The sequence below is a fragment of the Suricata suricatta genome, chromosome 1 (assembly GCF_006229205.1).
Source record: "Suricata suricatta isolate VVHF042 chromosome 1, meerkat_22Aug2017_6uvM2_HiC, whole genome shotgun sequence".
NCBI lineage: Eukaryota > Metazoa > Chordata > Mammalia > Carnivora > Herpestidae > Suricata > Suricata suricatta.
In genome coordinates this window covers 154,143,525-154,160,425 of record NC_043700.1, presented here as the reverse complement: position 1 = coordinate 154,160,425, position 16,901 = coordinate 154,143,525, and the positions used below count along the sequence as shown (strand labels likewise).

General features: G+C 42.7%; 1 protein-coding gene across 1 annotated transcript in view; it reads right to left on the bottom strand.

Annotated features, from left to right (window-relative positions):
* The window catches only part of USP46 (ubiquitin specific peptidase 46), a 36,809-nt gene that overhangs the window by 12,677 nt on the left and 7,231 nt on the right, over nt 1-16,901 (bottom strand). The window contains exon 5 of the mRNA XM_029952074.1: nt 5,892-5,968. Coding sequence (XP_029807934.1) covers nt 5,892-5,968 — 77 coding nt within the window. The remainder of the gene's footprint in view (nt 1-5,891; nt 5,969-16,901) is intronic.

The window sequence follows — 16,901 nt, the reverse complement described above, 5'->3', positions numbered from 1 at the left end:
AACTCTTTTTTATTTTATTTATTTATTTTGAGTTTATTTTGAGAGAGCACAAGCAAGGGCATGAGGGGCAGAGAGAGGGAGAGAGAATCCCAAGAAGGCCCAGCACTGTCAGCGCAGAGCCCAGCATGGGGCTCAAACTCACAAACTGTGAGGTCGTGACCTGAGCCGAAGTCAAGAATCCGATGCTAAACCAAAGGAGCCAACCCAGTGCCCCAGACTAACTCTTTAATGAATTAACGGATGTGAAATCCTTTCTTGGCCTGCACAGGATTGGGGCGGGACGGGGCCGGGGGAGGCAGGGGAGGGGGGAGGAGGGTCTGGGTGGGTGATGGTGGAGATTCATGTCCTTGGGATGTCCACCACAGACACAGCTCTTTATCCAGCTCGAGAACCAGAATAACCAAGGCAAGCACAGCAGTGAGTAAGGAACTAAACACTCTCCACTCTTACTTTTCAAAGTTTTCCGAAGTAACTGCAGACTCCCGTAGGTGGAAACGTAGCAGAAGTTAATACTTAATTGAAAGACCTGATTTAAAATTCCCCACCATCCCGCCCCGGCCCAGCTGGCTGGGGGCTTTCGGCCAAGAGAGACAGGGCAACGCCTGCAGGGCATCTGTGAGTTGAGAACTTGGAAATGAGACTAGTTAGGGGAAAGGGCTGACCCCAGCAGGAAACTGAGGTAGAGCCGGTCTGGCAACAGAGGCTGTACAGTTGTTGGAATAAAAGCAGGCAACGAAGGTTGAGGAAACCTTTCAAGGAGAAAGCCACAGAGGAGGGAGAGGGTAGGGACACCTTTTTGATGCTCAGGATAAATGACCAAAGCACCGAGGTGAAGTTAGCAGAAAGCACAAAATTCTGTATTTATTTACAAAGAGTTACAGTAGCAATAAAACAGCGTTCAGAAATACACTTTGGAAATGAATCTAATAAGTAATAGGAGTCTTTATAAAGAAAACTATAAGATTCTACAAAAATGTAAACAAGAAAGCTTGAAAAACTGAAGAAAGGCTATGTTTCTGGGTGGAAAGACCGTTGGAGGAAAGGCAGCCATTGGGTCCAAGGTAATGTCCGTGTTTGACACATTTTTTAGTACAGTCTTATTAACTCTTCAACTTGACACAATTCAGAAATTGATTTTTTTAAAAAAATTCTCAAGCAACATTTTCGATCGTGTCCTGCCGTGACCCACACAGAGAAGGTTACCCTGCGGAAGAGTAAACCGGTGTGACTCCAGGCTCCGCCCGGCCTCCCAGGAGCCGAGGGGACCGATCCACACCTATAACCTACTTCCTGCGGCCCCGCAGTTGGGAAACTTTGTTCTAGGTTTGACAGCGGCAGCATCAGCAGCTCTCCTGGCTGCCCATTAGGATTACCTGGGGAGCTTTCAAAACCATCGCAATGCCTAATCCCTCCCCCTGGCCCCCACTCAACTGTATCAGAATCTCTCCCTGTAGAATCCAGGCATCACTGTTCTTAAAGTTTCCCTTGAAGAATATGCTTCAAAGTCTGAGAGCCACTGTTCTCAGTGCTTTGTACACCTTAACATGCATCTGAATCACATGGAGATCCTTTAAAAATACAGATTCTGGTTCATTCTTCCGTTCTGGGGCGGGGGGGGGGGGGGTGGAGGGCTGAGATGCTGTTCTAATGAGACCCCAGGTGGTGTCCAGGGTGCCAGCCCACAGACCACCAGTTGAGTAGCAAAGAGCTAGAGCAGCGCATCTCAAACTTTGGTGGCATTAGAATCACCTAGAAAATTAATTAAAAATAGTGGCCCAGGCGCCTGGGTGGCTCAGTCGGTTGAGCATCTGACTTCAGCTTAGGTCATGATCTCATGGTCCGTGAGATGGAGCCCCAGGAGCTCCGCATCTGACTGTGCTGTCAGCTCAGAGCCTGAGGCCTGCTTCGATCCTGTGTCTCCCTCACTCTCTCTGCCCCTTCCCTGTTCATGCTCTGTCTCTCTCTCAAAAACAAACAAACAAAACAGTGGCCCAGGCTCACTGAAGCTGAATACAGCCAGGGCCAAATTATGGAAGCAGCCCAACTGCCCAATGATGGACGAATGGATAAAGTAGGGGTGTGTGTGTGTGTGTGTGTGTGTGTGTGTGTGGGTGTGTATTTCTGCCACAAATATTATCCAGCCATAAAAAAGGATGAAATCTTGCCATTTGCAACAATATAGATGGAGCTAGAGAGTATAATGCTAAGCAAAATAAGTCAGAAAAAGACAAATACCATATGATTTCACTCAAACAAAACAAATCATATGATTTCACCCAAACTAAACAAAGGAAGGGAAAAAAAAGAGACACTTAACTACAGAGAACAAACTGAGGGTTACAAGGGGAAGTGGGTGGGGGGATGGGTGATAAGGATTAAGGAGTGCAAGCGTGATAAGCACTGGGTGTTGTAGAATTGCTTAATCACTATACTGTACACCTGAAACTAACTCAATACTGCATGTGAACTATACTGGAATTTAGAATTTAAAACTTAAAAAAAATAGAAAGAATATGATGCCCAAAAACAAACAAATCATTGTTGGGGAAAAAAAGAAAAAAGAAAAAAAAAAAAAGAGGGAGAGAGAGAGGCCTGGGTTCACTGAAGTCGAATACTGACTGGCTAGGCCCCTAGTTCTACCAGCTTTTCCCAAGGTGATGTCCATACCTGCCAAAGTTTGAGAGCCACTGAACAGAGTATCAAAGCCTGAAGAAAGAAATCCACAAGAAACAGAGGTTAAATATCAGAAAACCCTTGATATCAGTAATATCAGTAATAACCCAACACAGGTCAGAGAAACAAAGCAGAGAAACCAATAAATAAGCATGTGGCAACGGATGTGTGGTGGGGATGTATATGAACTCAGTACATAAAAGAAGTTTTTCGAAATAAGTAGAAAAGGACTTCGTTTTGGAGAGGATGCTCAGAGCTACGGAGAATGAAAAGCTACTCTGCTCCCAGCTGACCTCGGCAGCGCCGGGAGAATGAAGAGGAGGCCAGGGGAAGGGAAGTTGTTTCAGAGAGAGGAGCGCTTGAAGAGAAGGTTTCCGTGAAGGAGCCACAGGGAGAGACTCAGGCACTGAAGTGAAAGGCAAAAAATACCCAAAAGACCACAGAAGGGTAATTCAGATAAACTTCGTTACTTGAAGGTTTTGCCTGAGGCCATCCCTGACCTTTTCAAAAGAAGAAAAAACTTTCTTGGTATTCACTTAGGATACCGATGGCTCCGCAGGCTAAGACGCGGAACAGACATTTGAAATATTCGGGTTATAGGTCAGTTACAGTATGGATTTAATGGCTCTGCAGGCCTGCATCCTGAAGAGAACCACTATTTATTTCATCAATTCTCTGCGACAGAAGCAGTGAAAACACACTATAATCGGTCACCTAAAGTCCCTCCGGAAGGAGGTGGCAAAGGCTTTACATTCAAATCCTACAATTTCAGGGGCACCTGGGTGGTTTAGTGGGTTAAGTATCGGACTTTGGATCAGGTCGTGATCTTGCGGCTCCTGGGTTCAAGCCCCGTGTGGAGCTCGCTGCTGTCAGCACAGAGCCCACATCAGATCCTCGGTCCCCTGGGTCTCTGCCCCTTTCCCACTTGTGCTCTTTTTCTCTCTCAAAAATAAACAAGCATTAAAAAACAATCCTACAATTTTAGCTTCATTTTCACCTGTCTTCTTTGGTCATCAAAATGAAGCAAAGATAATTCAGAAAACATGCAGACATAAAAGGAAAATTCACAGTTCTAATTTTAAAAACAAACCTCTAAAAATGCAAACCAAATTCAACCAATAAAGGGGCCTAGAAAGATCAAGATGGTAATCGTTTCTTCCCCGTGGTCTCAGATAGAAAGATGCTAGTGGTTCAGCAGACATCATTTATTCCCCAGGGCCTCTTCTCGGCTCTCCGGCCCTCTGGGTAGGTTAGAAAGCAGCCACTCCCAGCCCAGCACTCCAGTGAGAGTGAGGGCGGGCTCAACGCCACCTGACAGGGGCTGTCTTCCCACTGGGGAGGGGAGATGCCAGGCCTACTGAGGACAAGTATGGGTAAGTCGATCGAGGTCTAGTTTAGGGATGAGGTAAAATGGCGGCAGGGCAGGATTTGGGGAGTATCAGCCCAGAAAGTCTGATCAGATGCGAAGCTAGTGTTGTTTAAAAAGGCGTTCTGAAGCTATTTCATGCTCGTCCATCCCAACTTTAATATCCAGACACCTCTGCGTCAAGGCTGCATGACTAATACATATGTTTCTCAAAATAATAATAATAATAATAGAAACATAAATATGGGTTACATTTCTTTATAACAAGGTTCCCCAAAGAGTAAAATTATAACCGACAAGTTAGCCCTCCTTCACCTGGTTGACTGAGATCTCAAAGCTGCAGCCACTGCCATCTGCCCTTGTTAGCAGCCTAGGAATTTCTGAGAAGGGAGGGGAAGCAGGCAACCTAACTCCAAATTCTCCCTAACGCCCAGATAAAAAAGGGGGGGAATGGGCAAGTGATATCTTTCCTCCCTTTCCTACATCTGCAACCAAAGTTGGCAAAAATCATAATTTTTCCCACTCCCAGTGATCAGAAGACCGTGGGGAAATAAAAATGGCTTCTTGTCACAGGAACATTAGGAACCCAAGCTATAAACAGAACCATTCAGAAGAAAGGTCACCCTGGCCTACAAAATGCTTTGCAAACAAAGAGTTAACACACTTGTCCTAGACATCTGGGCCTAAGGCGCCTGGACGCAAGGACACAAGGGACACAAGTGCTGGTGTGCCACACCAACAGGAAGTGCTGGGTGACCGAAAGCAGTCAGCTCCCCACCCGCCCACACAACACATGAAACCAGATGAACCAAGAAGTTCCTTCAGGTTGACACTGTCGCCTTCGCCCAAGAGATGACTTTCTAACAGCCAACCACCACAGCTGGTCGCCTCAACCAGGTCACGTGAGCTGAAATCACGCTTCTGCCACCCAATCAGCATTGGTAACAATCAACAGTGCCTTGTTTGACACTATAAAATGTCTCAGAGCTCTGGGCTCCTAAGCAACGGGAAGGCCTGCCCTGAACACAAGGTCTATGTACACTGGCACCTCCACGACCACGCACTCTCTGGACACGTCCAATTTCCTGCAAAGCGCCCACCGCTGCCTGCGGATTCCAGGATGCAAGCACTGTGAGGGCCAGAACATGTCTGCCGCTGGCTCCTAAGCCCTCGAGACCTCACAAAAGCAGGGCAGGGCGGAAGGGATGGAGGAGGGAAAAGGGAATCGTGTTTCCATACCACCTTGGGGCACATTTCCAACGTTCAAGTCAACACACGGTATGCACGGAATCCTGGACATGAGTTGTTCCTGCATTCCAGGTTCATACCTGCTCTCAGCCCCAACAAAGAAGAATTCCTTTCCATTAATGATCTCCACAGAACACCGAAAGATGGAGGGAGAGGCAGTTCCCTCACCAGGTCTCCGCTCAAAAGTACATAATTTTTAATATTAGCTTACCAAAAAAAAATAAAAAAGAGTACCAGTGGGCGTGTATAGCATTTATTAATTGTGTGATCGCATGCGTCAAGGAGACAAAGATGAGAGAGAGAGAAAAACTGATGAAAGCCAAAAGCCGCATCTGTATTAAAGATGAAAACTTATTTTTAAACTTAATGACTAATGACTTCCACTTGATCCTCTTTCTTCTCAGCAGGATCCTTCTCTAGACCACATATACTTATTTTTAATCTCTCTTGGGAAAGAAGAAACAGAAAATAATAGGATTATATGGGTTTAACAGAAAGGAAGATTACCTCCTGAAGAAATACAGGGATTCCCCCCCCCCGGGGCCCCCCACCACTTATTTACCAGCAGGATCTAAAGCTCAGATCACAGAATTCATGAGGTTACCTCAGACAGTGGGTAATAGATGTATTCTGCTCCACATCGACAGAGAGGTCAAGAAAATCTTCATCTTTGCTACTAACCTGAAGCAAAGAAAAAAAAAGAAAGAAAGAAAGAAAGAAAAGAAAAAGAAAAAAAGTATTAAAATACATAATAGACATAGTGATAAAATTTGAACACTCCTACGTAACCAAAACCCGTAACTGCAGAAACAGTCACATGCGGTTTAGTATACTCGCTGGCAACCAGCTACACTGAAGACAACCTAGGGAAAATCCCAACTCTCAATTTAACCATATTCCCGTTCCAGCTCTGATCTAGAACTTTTAATAATTAATACTCAACCAGAAGTCTCTTCCTCCCTATTCATTTTCCCCACCATTTCAAAGTAGGGAGTTATCAAATAAACACCCATGTAGCCCAGACTGGCACAATGATAAAAAACGGAAATGGAAAAGGGCAGGAGACTGTGGAAACCCACCCCTCAGCTGGCCACCTCTTCGCGAGGCTGTTGTCTACACGGACTGCCAATCCCTTGAAATCACTCGCTCCCGCGCCTCGCCATCCAAACTGTGTGCCAGGGAGCCGGATGCGCACCTGTCCTTCAGCTTGGGAGGTGGCCATCGTTTGCAGAGCCCTGTGCCGTGTGTGCTAACAGCTGGGCCTGGAGCTGGCCGGGGGCCCTGGCTCACACAGGCCCCCCACCGCGGACTGGCTCCGCGGCCCAGCTGTCTCTCAGCCGGCAGTTCACACCACACCAATCCCGGCTCTCGGACCGATCCAAGTTCACCGAGCAAGTGCTTGCACTCCGGCAGTTCACTGGCAAGCCTGGCGTTTCACTCTCTTGCAGTGGGAGGGACAAACTAGCTCAGCAACAACCTTGAAGTGTTCAGTCAATAGGCAGCAAACTGAGAAAACACTCCTTTAAGTACAACAACTACCCTATGACCCAATACTCTACCGCTAGGCTGTTATCTAAAGAAATATTCCGAACGTGGACACAATCTTGTATACTTTTATTTATACACAAGGAAGGGTATTGAGACACGATATCCTGTTCCATATCCTGTCTCTGCCACTACGCAGCGGATGACTTAAGGCCACTCAACCTCGGTGTACCTCAGTTTCCTCATCTGTAAAGTGGCGACAGTAAGAGTAACAATTTCATAAGGCTGCTGTAAGGATAAAATAATACATGTAAAGTGCTTTCCAAAGTAAAACAGTCAGGGCACCTGGGTGGCTTGGTTGGTTAAGAGTCCAACTCTTGATTTCAGCTCAGGTCATGATCTCACAGTTTGGGAGTTCAAGCCCCACGTCAGGCTCTATGCTGACAGCATGGAAATTGCTTGGGATTCTCTGTCTCCCTCGCTCTCTGTCTCTCTCTCTGCCCCTCCCCAGCTTGTGCTCCTTCTCTCTCAAAATAAATAAACCTAAAAACAAAAAAGTAAACAGTCACTAAGTCGGACAGGGGTATAAAAACTATAAATAGCCTAACACAGCCTAAGAGCTGGGAAAGGTTTCCTGCATGATGGGTACCACGTTACATGAATAAGCAGCTACACTACTATATATGTAAGCAAATTCCAATTTTGTACAAAAAAGGCACATATACAGTTACACACATACACATGCCCTGCTACATAAATACCCACTACATCGTTCTGCCTTTTTTTTGTTTTTTTGTTTTTTTTTTTAGTGGCACTTGTTACTGCTATGGTAGGATGCATGAAAGGCCCCAGATCTTCACCACTGCCTACACTGGCTTCTTTGTCATATGGCTTTACAGATCCTCCCATCAAGAGAGAAGCTTCCCTATCCTTGATCCTGAGTTCAGCCACATGACCTGATTTAGCCAGTGGGATGTTAGAGGACATGTTATAAGCAGAAGCTTCAACAAGCACTTATGAAACTGCTCTCTTGCATTTCTGTCATCACCGTGAGAAGGATAAGCCCAGGCCAGCCCACCAGGCTAGCCCACCATTCCCAGGAAGATGAGAGACCCTCGCAAGTGAGCTGTTCTCACTAAGGCGCCCCAGACAAGAGCATCTAGAACAAAATGCATATAGCTGGCCTGTAGATACACGTGTGAGTCAGCTGAAACAGAAACACACAAGTTCAGCCAGGTCCAGCCAAGAGCAGGTGACCCTCCGCCAACCCATAGTTGAATGAACATAATAAACAATAGCTGCTTTGAGTCTCAGTTTGGGGGTGGTTTGCAACAAAATAATAGATAACCAATACAACTCCTTCACATTATACATGTTTTGTTTGTATTGTTTTTTACTGTCTGACTCTCCCTTATTTAAATGAAAGTTCAAGACTGGCTCTAATAATGACTAAAATCTTACCATTTCAACACTCCTCCTGAAAACTATGAAACTCAGAAAACTATATATAAAAGAAGCTACCAGAAAGTGTTAAGAGAATAAACACAAACAGGCAGACGGGGAGTCCACACTGGAAAAGGACAATTGTACAGAATAACTTTACGGTTCCATAGCCTTTACCTGGGGAACATAATGCAGTCTGTTTGGTTTTGGAACCAGAAAACTCAATCTGGGAAGCCACGTCTCCTGGCCAGAAGGGCAGGAGTCTGAGAGAGTATCCCCCCCACCTCTGTCTGCCCTTGCCTCGGGCTGACTCCTGAGCCACATGCACAGGGTACACTCACAGCAACTCGGCTACAAAAGGCCGAATGCAAGATTCAGGCTGCCGTCTACGAAACAGATCTGTAGTTGGAGCCCAACCAAGATAAACTGCGTGCTGATGTTCAAGAAACACAATAATCGTTGAAGAAAAAGAACAGAACCCAGAGAGTCTCAAATATTACATCCTCAATGTCCTAGATATCACTCAAACTTATAGTGTGTATGAAGACCCAGGAAAATGGGAGACGTTCTTAAGACAACTAACACGATCCTTAGATGATGCAGATGTTAAAGTGAGCAGACGAGAATTTTTTTTTTAGCAGATAAGAATTTTTAAGAAGCTCTTATAACTATCCTCAGTAAAGTAAAACATACTATGAACCAAAAAGCAAAAAATCTCAGCAGAGAAATAAGAAAAAAAAAGAATCAAATGGAAATTCCAGAACTGAAAAATTAATATGCCAGATGAACCTAACAGTGAACTGGAGATGACGGAAGAAAAAGTGGACTTGAAGACAGATCAGTAGGAAAATACCCAACGAGAAGAATAACGAAAAAAAGAGATTGAAATAAAAACAGATACTCAGAGAACTGTTAGAAAATATCATACATATAATTGGAGTCCAAGTAGGGAGGAGAGAGAATAGAGCAGAAAAGCCGTTTAAAAAATAATGGCTAACTATTTCCTAATTTGGTAAAAGAGATACATTTATAGATTCAAGATGTTCAACAAAGACCAAGTAAGAAAAATACAAAGGCCAGCCAAGGCACATCACAATCAAACTGTTACAAGACAAAGGTAAAAAGCAAATCTTAAAAACATCAGAGAAAAATGACACATTACAAAAGAATGATTCAATTAGAAGGTGATCTGTCATCAGAAATTACGGAGGCCAGAGACAGCGAAACATCTTTAATGTGCTAAAAGAAAAAACTGTCAATGCAGAACTTTTATAGTCAAAAAACAGATCCTTTAAGGATGAATGCAAAATAAAGAGAATCATTACAAACAGACCTGCACTGCAAAAAAAAAGTTAAAGGAAGTTCTTCAAGCCGAAGGGAAATGATACCAGATGGAAATCCATATCCTCAAGAAAAGAACGAAGAGAATCAAGAATAGTAATTTTGGGGTCGCCTGGGTGGCTCACTGAGTTAAGCATCCAATTTCAGCTCCTGTCATGATCTTGTAGTTCATGAGTTTGACCCCGAAATCAGGCTCTCTGCTTTTATTGGGGAGCTTGTTTCAGATCTTCTGTCTCCTCCTTTCTGCCCCTCCCCCGCTTCTTCTCTGTCTCTCTTCCCCTCTCTCTCTCTCTCTCTCTCTCTCTCATAAATAAAACATTTAAAAAATGGTAATTTTGACATTGCCCTGTGGGGAGTATAATGTATATAAATGTAAAACACATAACAACTACAGCGTAGGGACAAGGTGAGGTGGGGGCAGGCAGAAGGAATATGCACCTGTAGAGTTACGTATAGTTACAAGCTTTCTGTGTTTTATGTGCATAGTGACATTATTAACTGTAACCGGACTGTGAAAAGTAAAGAATATATATTGTGATCTCTAGAGAAACAACCAAACAACACACACATACAGTACACACGAAGAGGTAGATTAAAATGGAATTTTTACACAAGCATACATGTATATGTACACCTATTCAACACATATACATATCTTAAAATAATTTTTTTTTACAAAAGCAGAGGAGGAACAGAAGAATAAAAAACTTAGGGGAAATAAATGGAAAATAAACAATAAAGTGGGAGCCCCAAGCCCAACCACCGATACCAATAGTTTACATTGAACATTAGTGATGGCCTGGGGCTGGCAACAGAGACTAATTGCTGGGTACACAGGGATTTTACAGGTGTGACAGAAATGCTTTAAAACCAGATTATGGTAATAGCTGCACTACTCACCAACTGACTTTAAAAATTACTGAAAGGACGAACTTTATGGCATACAAGTTACACCTCAATAAAGTTGTTTTTTAAAAAGTAAAAGATTAGGGCGCCTGGGTGGCTCAGTCGGTTAAGCATCAGGCTTTGGCTCAGGTCATGATCTCATGGTTCGTGGGTTCAAGCCCCGCATCAGGCTCTGTGCTGACAGCTAGTTCAGAGCCTGGAGCCTGCTTCGGATTCTGTGTTTTCCTCTCTCTCTGACCCTCCCCTGCTCGCGCTGCCTCTGTCTCTCAAAAATAAATATAAACATTAAAAAATAAAAAGTAAAAAAAGTAAAAGATTTATGAAGCAAAAACTGACAGAATTAGAGGAAGACATAAAATAACCCCATAATCATAGATATTTTAAACCCCTTTCTCAGCAACTGATAGAAAGATTAGATGGAAAAAAAAATAAAGAAAAACAGAAAACCTGAAGAACTCTATTGTTAGAATCATGTATTCAGTAACTACAAAATATATATCCTGTTCAACCCAGTGGTTCTCAGCAAGGGAAACTTCTCTTACCAAGGGACACGTGGCAGCGTCTGGACACATTTTGGCTGTCACATCTGGGGGAATGCTCCTGGCATCTGGCAGGTAGAAGCCAGTGATGCTGTTAAACACCCTAAGATACACAGGGTAGTACCCAGAGAGTTACCTGACTTTAAATACTAATAGTTCCCAGGTTGAGAGACCTAATTTTTAAGTACATTTACCAGGACAGACCATGTGTTAGGATACAAAACATGTCACACTAAATTTTAAAAGACTGAAATGATACAGGCTATCTTCCTGCTAACAACAGAGAATTAAATTTGAAATCAATAAAAGTAAGGTGTCTAGGAAAACCCTAAATAATTGCAAGTTCAACAGCATACTTCTAAGTGATCCATGGATCAAAGGGGAAAAAGCACAAGAGAAATTAGAAAATATTTTGAACTAATGACAAAGAGAAATCCGAATTTGTGTGACATTGCTAAAGCGGTACTTAAAGGGGACATGTACAGGTTTAAATGTGCATCTTAGTAAACAAAAGAGCAGGGGTGATCTTTCCGGTTTGTTTTAAATGCTATAACCCTAGTACTTAAATGATTTCCAGCATTTAACAGGTACTCAATAAGTATTTACTAAATGAATTAATATATGGCTGAACAAATGGAAAGATATAGAAATGCCAATAGTGGCGTCTGGAAAACAGAATTATAAATGATTTTCATTTTATACATTCCGGTGTCTGATTTGTAAAGAAATAATCCAGAGGTATTGCATTTTTCTAATGAGTGAAACTTTTTAAACCTAAATGGTCCCTGTCTGGGAGAAAACAAAAGGATTATAGCCCACTGAGATGGTACAGAACTGGGAGAGGGAGGGTCAGGTTCTAAGAAAGCTTTTGCTTGAAGGGGGCAAAAACAAACATGGTCTCCTGGAGGATACAAATCTTTTCTCTATTTAATTATTTTAGGGAGGGGAGAAAGGTACAAACCTAATTAACGAAATTAAGACAGTTACCGTAACTTTCCCAATTCCCAGTGTAAACCGCTTCCAGAATTTACAGTGTGAGAAAGCACTGCTCTGGTAGATCAAGCCCGTGGGGGAATATGAAAAATGCCTCTAAACTCTTCCACCAGGATTCTTCCTCCCCGACTCAGACGGATACAGTCAGAAGCAATGGGTGATCAAGCAATTTTGTTTTTCCTTTCTATCTTCCCAGAAAGCTGCCAGATAATGAAACCATTTTCTTCCCACACACAAGGATCTCATTCTGGTCTAAGTGAAAATACAGCCTGTCTCCAAGGAAACATATATGTCACTAAGACTCCAATACTCCCAGCAAGCGCAGGCTGCATCTCATTCTCCTTTCTTCTCCCCCCGTTCTGGGCATGGAGTTCCCCAAAAACTAGTTTAAAAGGTATCTAGGAACATGAAGTGACCCTACCTTACCTGCTCTTCTTTTTAGTAAGCGACAAATCAATTCATAGACCAAATTAATATATAAGGTATACATATAAATCAGGAGCTTTCCAAGGGTCCTAAGTAATGGACCTCATATTCAAATGTGCTTCGAATCCCCAGACTCCTCTCCTTGGCTCGGTAGAAAAGGTGAGCAGGTGGCTATTTGATGCTGATCAGCCGGGAACTGAAATTGTGCTACTTTAGAGCCAAAAGCAGTGAGCTGAGGAAAAGTGGTAACAGCAGCCCATTTGAGGGGCTCAGAATCACCACTGAGTGATCTCACCTGGCCGCCTCACCCATTCCCCTCTCCTCTTCTTACATAAGAGCTTAGAAGCTCTACTGAATCAATTTTAACCTCTGCAAATGAAGGAGGAAGGAGCCATATACAATCGGTACTTACGAAAGCAGTTCTTTAGACACCCTCTTGGCTCCAGTGACAGATATAAATGTGCCTTAGAGCCCCTAAGAAGCATTGAAAACCACAAGTTTGCAAAGCAAAACTCAGCTTAACTGGAAAGGAGGGAAATTAACAAGAAAATTAAGCTCCAAATGGCCCAGCAAACCTTATAAACCAAGCAAAGGACAACTGAGACTAGGCTGGAAAATCCCCATGCAGTAATTCTGAAGGGCCTCCATCAAGGTTATCTGGAAAAGTCTGCACTGAATGACCCCCTTAAAATAGTTTCTCCAAGTCTATTGCAGAGTGAAACTATTTGTCTCCATAAATCTCTCAGTTGACATTTGCACTGCAATCACAAGCAACATTTACAAAGGGTAAGACCAAGAAAAAAAAAATGTTTTCTGAAAGCATGAAAGCCGCACAATGAGTTTTGCACAATTGGCTGAGGTGGCTACAAAGGCAAGGCTCCCTCCCCCCACCCCCACCCCACCAGGGGCTCATTTGCTGCTCAGGATGTAGTGCAGTTGAATCCCACTGTGAGATTTCACAAATGCAACTCCGAGCACCATCTAAAAGGCTGCTTGCCTTGTGCAGAGAACCTTACTCAAAGGGGGCCGCATCTTTCTCATCCAATGAAGGAAAACTTAAATGTTAGGTCTTCTTTTACACTAAGACCTCGACATTTTACAGTAACAACAACAACCAAACAAGCCTGCAGGCTATGTATTTTCTTAGAAAGTAGAGGGCTTTTCTAACAATTAGAGCTTTCTAAAAATGGAATGCATTGCCTGGGGAGATTGAGTTCCCCATCTCTGAACAGAGGCCAAGCAGATGCTGGTGACCAACTGGCTAGCATGTCACAGAAGGGAAGGATTAGATGACTCCCAGGATCCCATCCAGTTAAAGGATCTATGAAATGAAGGTGATTACCCATAAGGAACTCCAGAGAAAACTCCTGCCTCAAACTGAATCACTCTAGGAAATAAAAAATACAGGTGTTTCAGATTGCCCTCCTCCATAAAGACACACTCACACAAAAACAAAACGATACACTCACATATTCACATTCACTTCCAAAAACCAAGTATAATGATTAGAATCCTATTATAACAAACTAGGGTCTCACCCAAAAGTTTTGGAGGGAATCTCTGGGCACAGGAGACACATCTATGATAACCCTGCAGGAAGTCACAGGCTAGGTGATAGGCACTGCCACACAATTATCTGAGGTGCCGTATCTGCATTTGTTGGAATCTGCATTTGTTGGGATCGGATAAGCTGCTCATAGACAAAAAAAAGAAACTACACATGTGACTAAGCCTATCATCTGAGGCTTCCTGAAAACTCTCACTTAGTTTTCCACAAGATAGATTTAGTAAGTAACCGTGTTAATTTCAAAGATAACCCAAAGGACCAGACCAGCTGCACCATTTGCTGCACATTTCTCGGCTGCAGAGCGGAGAAGTGGGATGCCCCACTGTTCTGGTTCACATATCGTAAGTTCACAGAGTACTCCGGGGCTTGTCCTTCACAGCATTTTATAATCTTAATTAAAACCAATTATTTATTTATTTTTTATTAATGCCTATCTTCCACGCTGAAAGTTCCAGAGAGGCAAGGCTCTCACTGTGTCCTCAGTATCAGTGGCTCTACAGAGCAGATATGAGGTGGGGTGGGGGTTGGGGGGTAATTTACTGAATAAAAGAATATTCAGCCACATAGCTACTGTATTATCCAAAGTGAAGCCATCTAAGGATCGTAGGTATAGACAAGAATGTGGAGAAAGGAGAATGGGCATATACTGGATGTGTAAAATGATGCAATCTCTTTGGGGATTTGATATTTTCTGATAAGCATACCATATGACTAAATATATAATATATATATATATATACACACACACACACACATACATACATATATATACACATATATATGTAGAGAGAGATTTACCTACATTAGATTATACATACTGCAAGGTTCATAGCAGCATTGCTCAGAGTTGCTCCAAATTGGAAACAACCAAATATCCACAACAGTGAAATGAACTGGTAAAGTATGTGTGTGGTATATTCATGCAATGGAATGAATACTATATGGTGATGAAAATTAATGAACTAAAGAATCCTGCAACAACACAAAAGAATCTTACTAGGGATACTGAACAAAAAAGCAAAACCAAAAACTATACACAGAAGAATACATATTGTATGATTTCAATCATATCAAGATTAAAAAAAAAAAAGCCAAATGAAATGATACATTTCAGGGATGCAAAAATAACTTGCAAGTTGTACCAAACACTCAAAGAACTGATAGACTGCTATACATTGGCAAGACAGTAACATGCAGGAGGCAAGAGAAACGGCAGAAAATCCTAATAGGAAGTTACAGCAATTTAACTGAGACCGCCCGTCAAGGCCTGAGGGGGCCCTGAGCCAGGGTGACCGTGAGGAGTGAGAAAAGTATAAAATTAAAAAGAGGGGCGCTTGGGTGGTTCAGCTGGTTCTGTGTCTGACTTTGGCTCAGGTCATGATCTCACAGTTTGTGGGACATCAGGCTCTGTGCTGACAGCTCAGAGCCTGGAGCCTGCTTTGGATACTGTGTCTCCCTCTCTACCCCCTCCAACTCACTCTTACTGTTACTCTTTCCTTCTCTCTCTCTCTCTCTTTCTCTCTCTCTCTCAAAAATACACATTCTGGGGCTCCTGGGTGGCTCAGTCAGCTTAGCGTCTGATTTGACTCAGGTCATGATCTCACAGTTCATTAAGTTCGAGCCCCGCACCGGGCTCTCTACAGTTAGCACATAGCCTGCTTCAGATCCTCTGTCCCCCTTCCTCTCTGCACCTTCCCTGCTCTCTCTCTTTCTCTCTCAAAAATATTAAAAAATAATAAATAAATAAATAACATTAAAAATTTTAACAAAAATAAAAAATAAAAGGAGATACAACAGGGACATCTGGCTGGCTCAGTCGGCTATGCATCTGACTCTTGATTTGGGAGCAGGTCACGATCACGCAGTTTGAGATTGAGCACATCAGGCTCTGTGCTGATGGTATAGAGCCTGTTTGGGATTCTCTCTCTCCCTCTCTCTCTCAGAATAAACGAACTTTAAAAAAAATTAAGAAAAAAGAGAGATACAACAGACAGAATCTGATGACAAAACAGATATAAGAGGTAAGGTGAGGATGGTGCAAAGGAATACTCCCTTATTAAAAAGAGAGAAGAAAAAAAACTATTTACAATATAGCTCTAATTTTGATGTTTAAAAGTCCATGAAGGTATTTTAAAAATACATTCAGTACCAAGAAGAATAAAAAACTGCAATGGATCAAAACACATACAATGTTAATATTCATGAGTTCTTCACAAAACAGGAACACAAAAGAAGGAAAAGAAGATGAAGCATTCCACAGGTTCCAGCCATGTTGGGAAAGTGGTAAGAAATTAAGGCAAAGATGTATATTGCAGAGTCTAGAGTAACCGCTCAGAGAATTTGAAACTAACAATACAGTAGATGCAGAAGGAGAAGGAGAATGGGGGAAAAGAAGTAACTGATACAAAAGAAGGGAAGAAAGAAAAAGGAATATAAAATAGGAGGGTTAAATAAGAACTAAGAATAGAATGGTAGAAACATACTGCCGTTTTTCCGTACCTGTTAACACCCCGGGATGCTTCCAGAATGTGGGAAATTCTACAAGACAAACCTGATCATCTTCAACAACGAAAGTGCAAGGAAAAGAGGAGGGAAGGGGAGCAGTGGGTAGTAACTTCTAGATGTAGACACGTACTGGCTAAATGCAGTGTGTGGGCGTTTGGATCCTGATGTGAATTAACCAACTGCTAAAAAGAAAAAAAAAAGACACAGTCTGAGAAACTTGAACACTAAGTTAATAATGATTTAAAGAAATCTGTAGATGTGGTAACGGTATTGTATTTTTGCTTAAACTTTTTTCTTGCTTTTTAGAGATCAAGGAACTTCAAAGGATGTGATAGGCTATCTGAGATTTGCTTTACAATGACCAGTTTGGCAAAGCGGGGGGGGGGGGGGGGGGGGGGGGGGGGGGGGG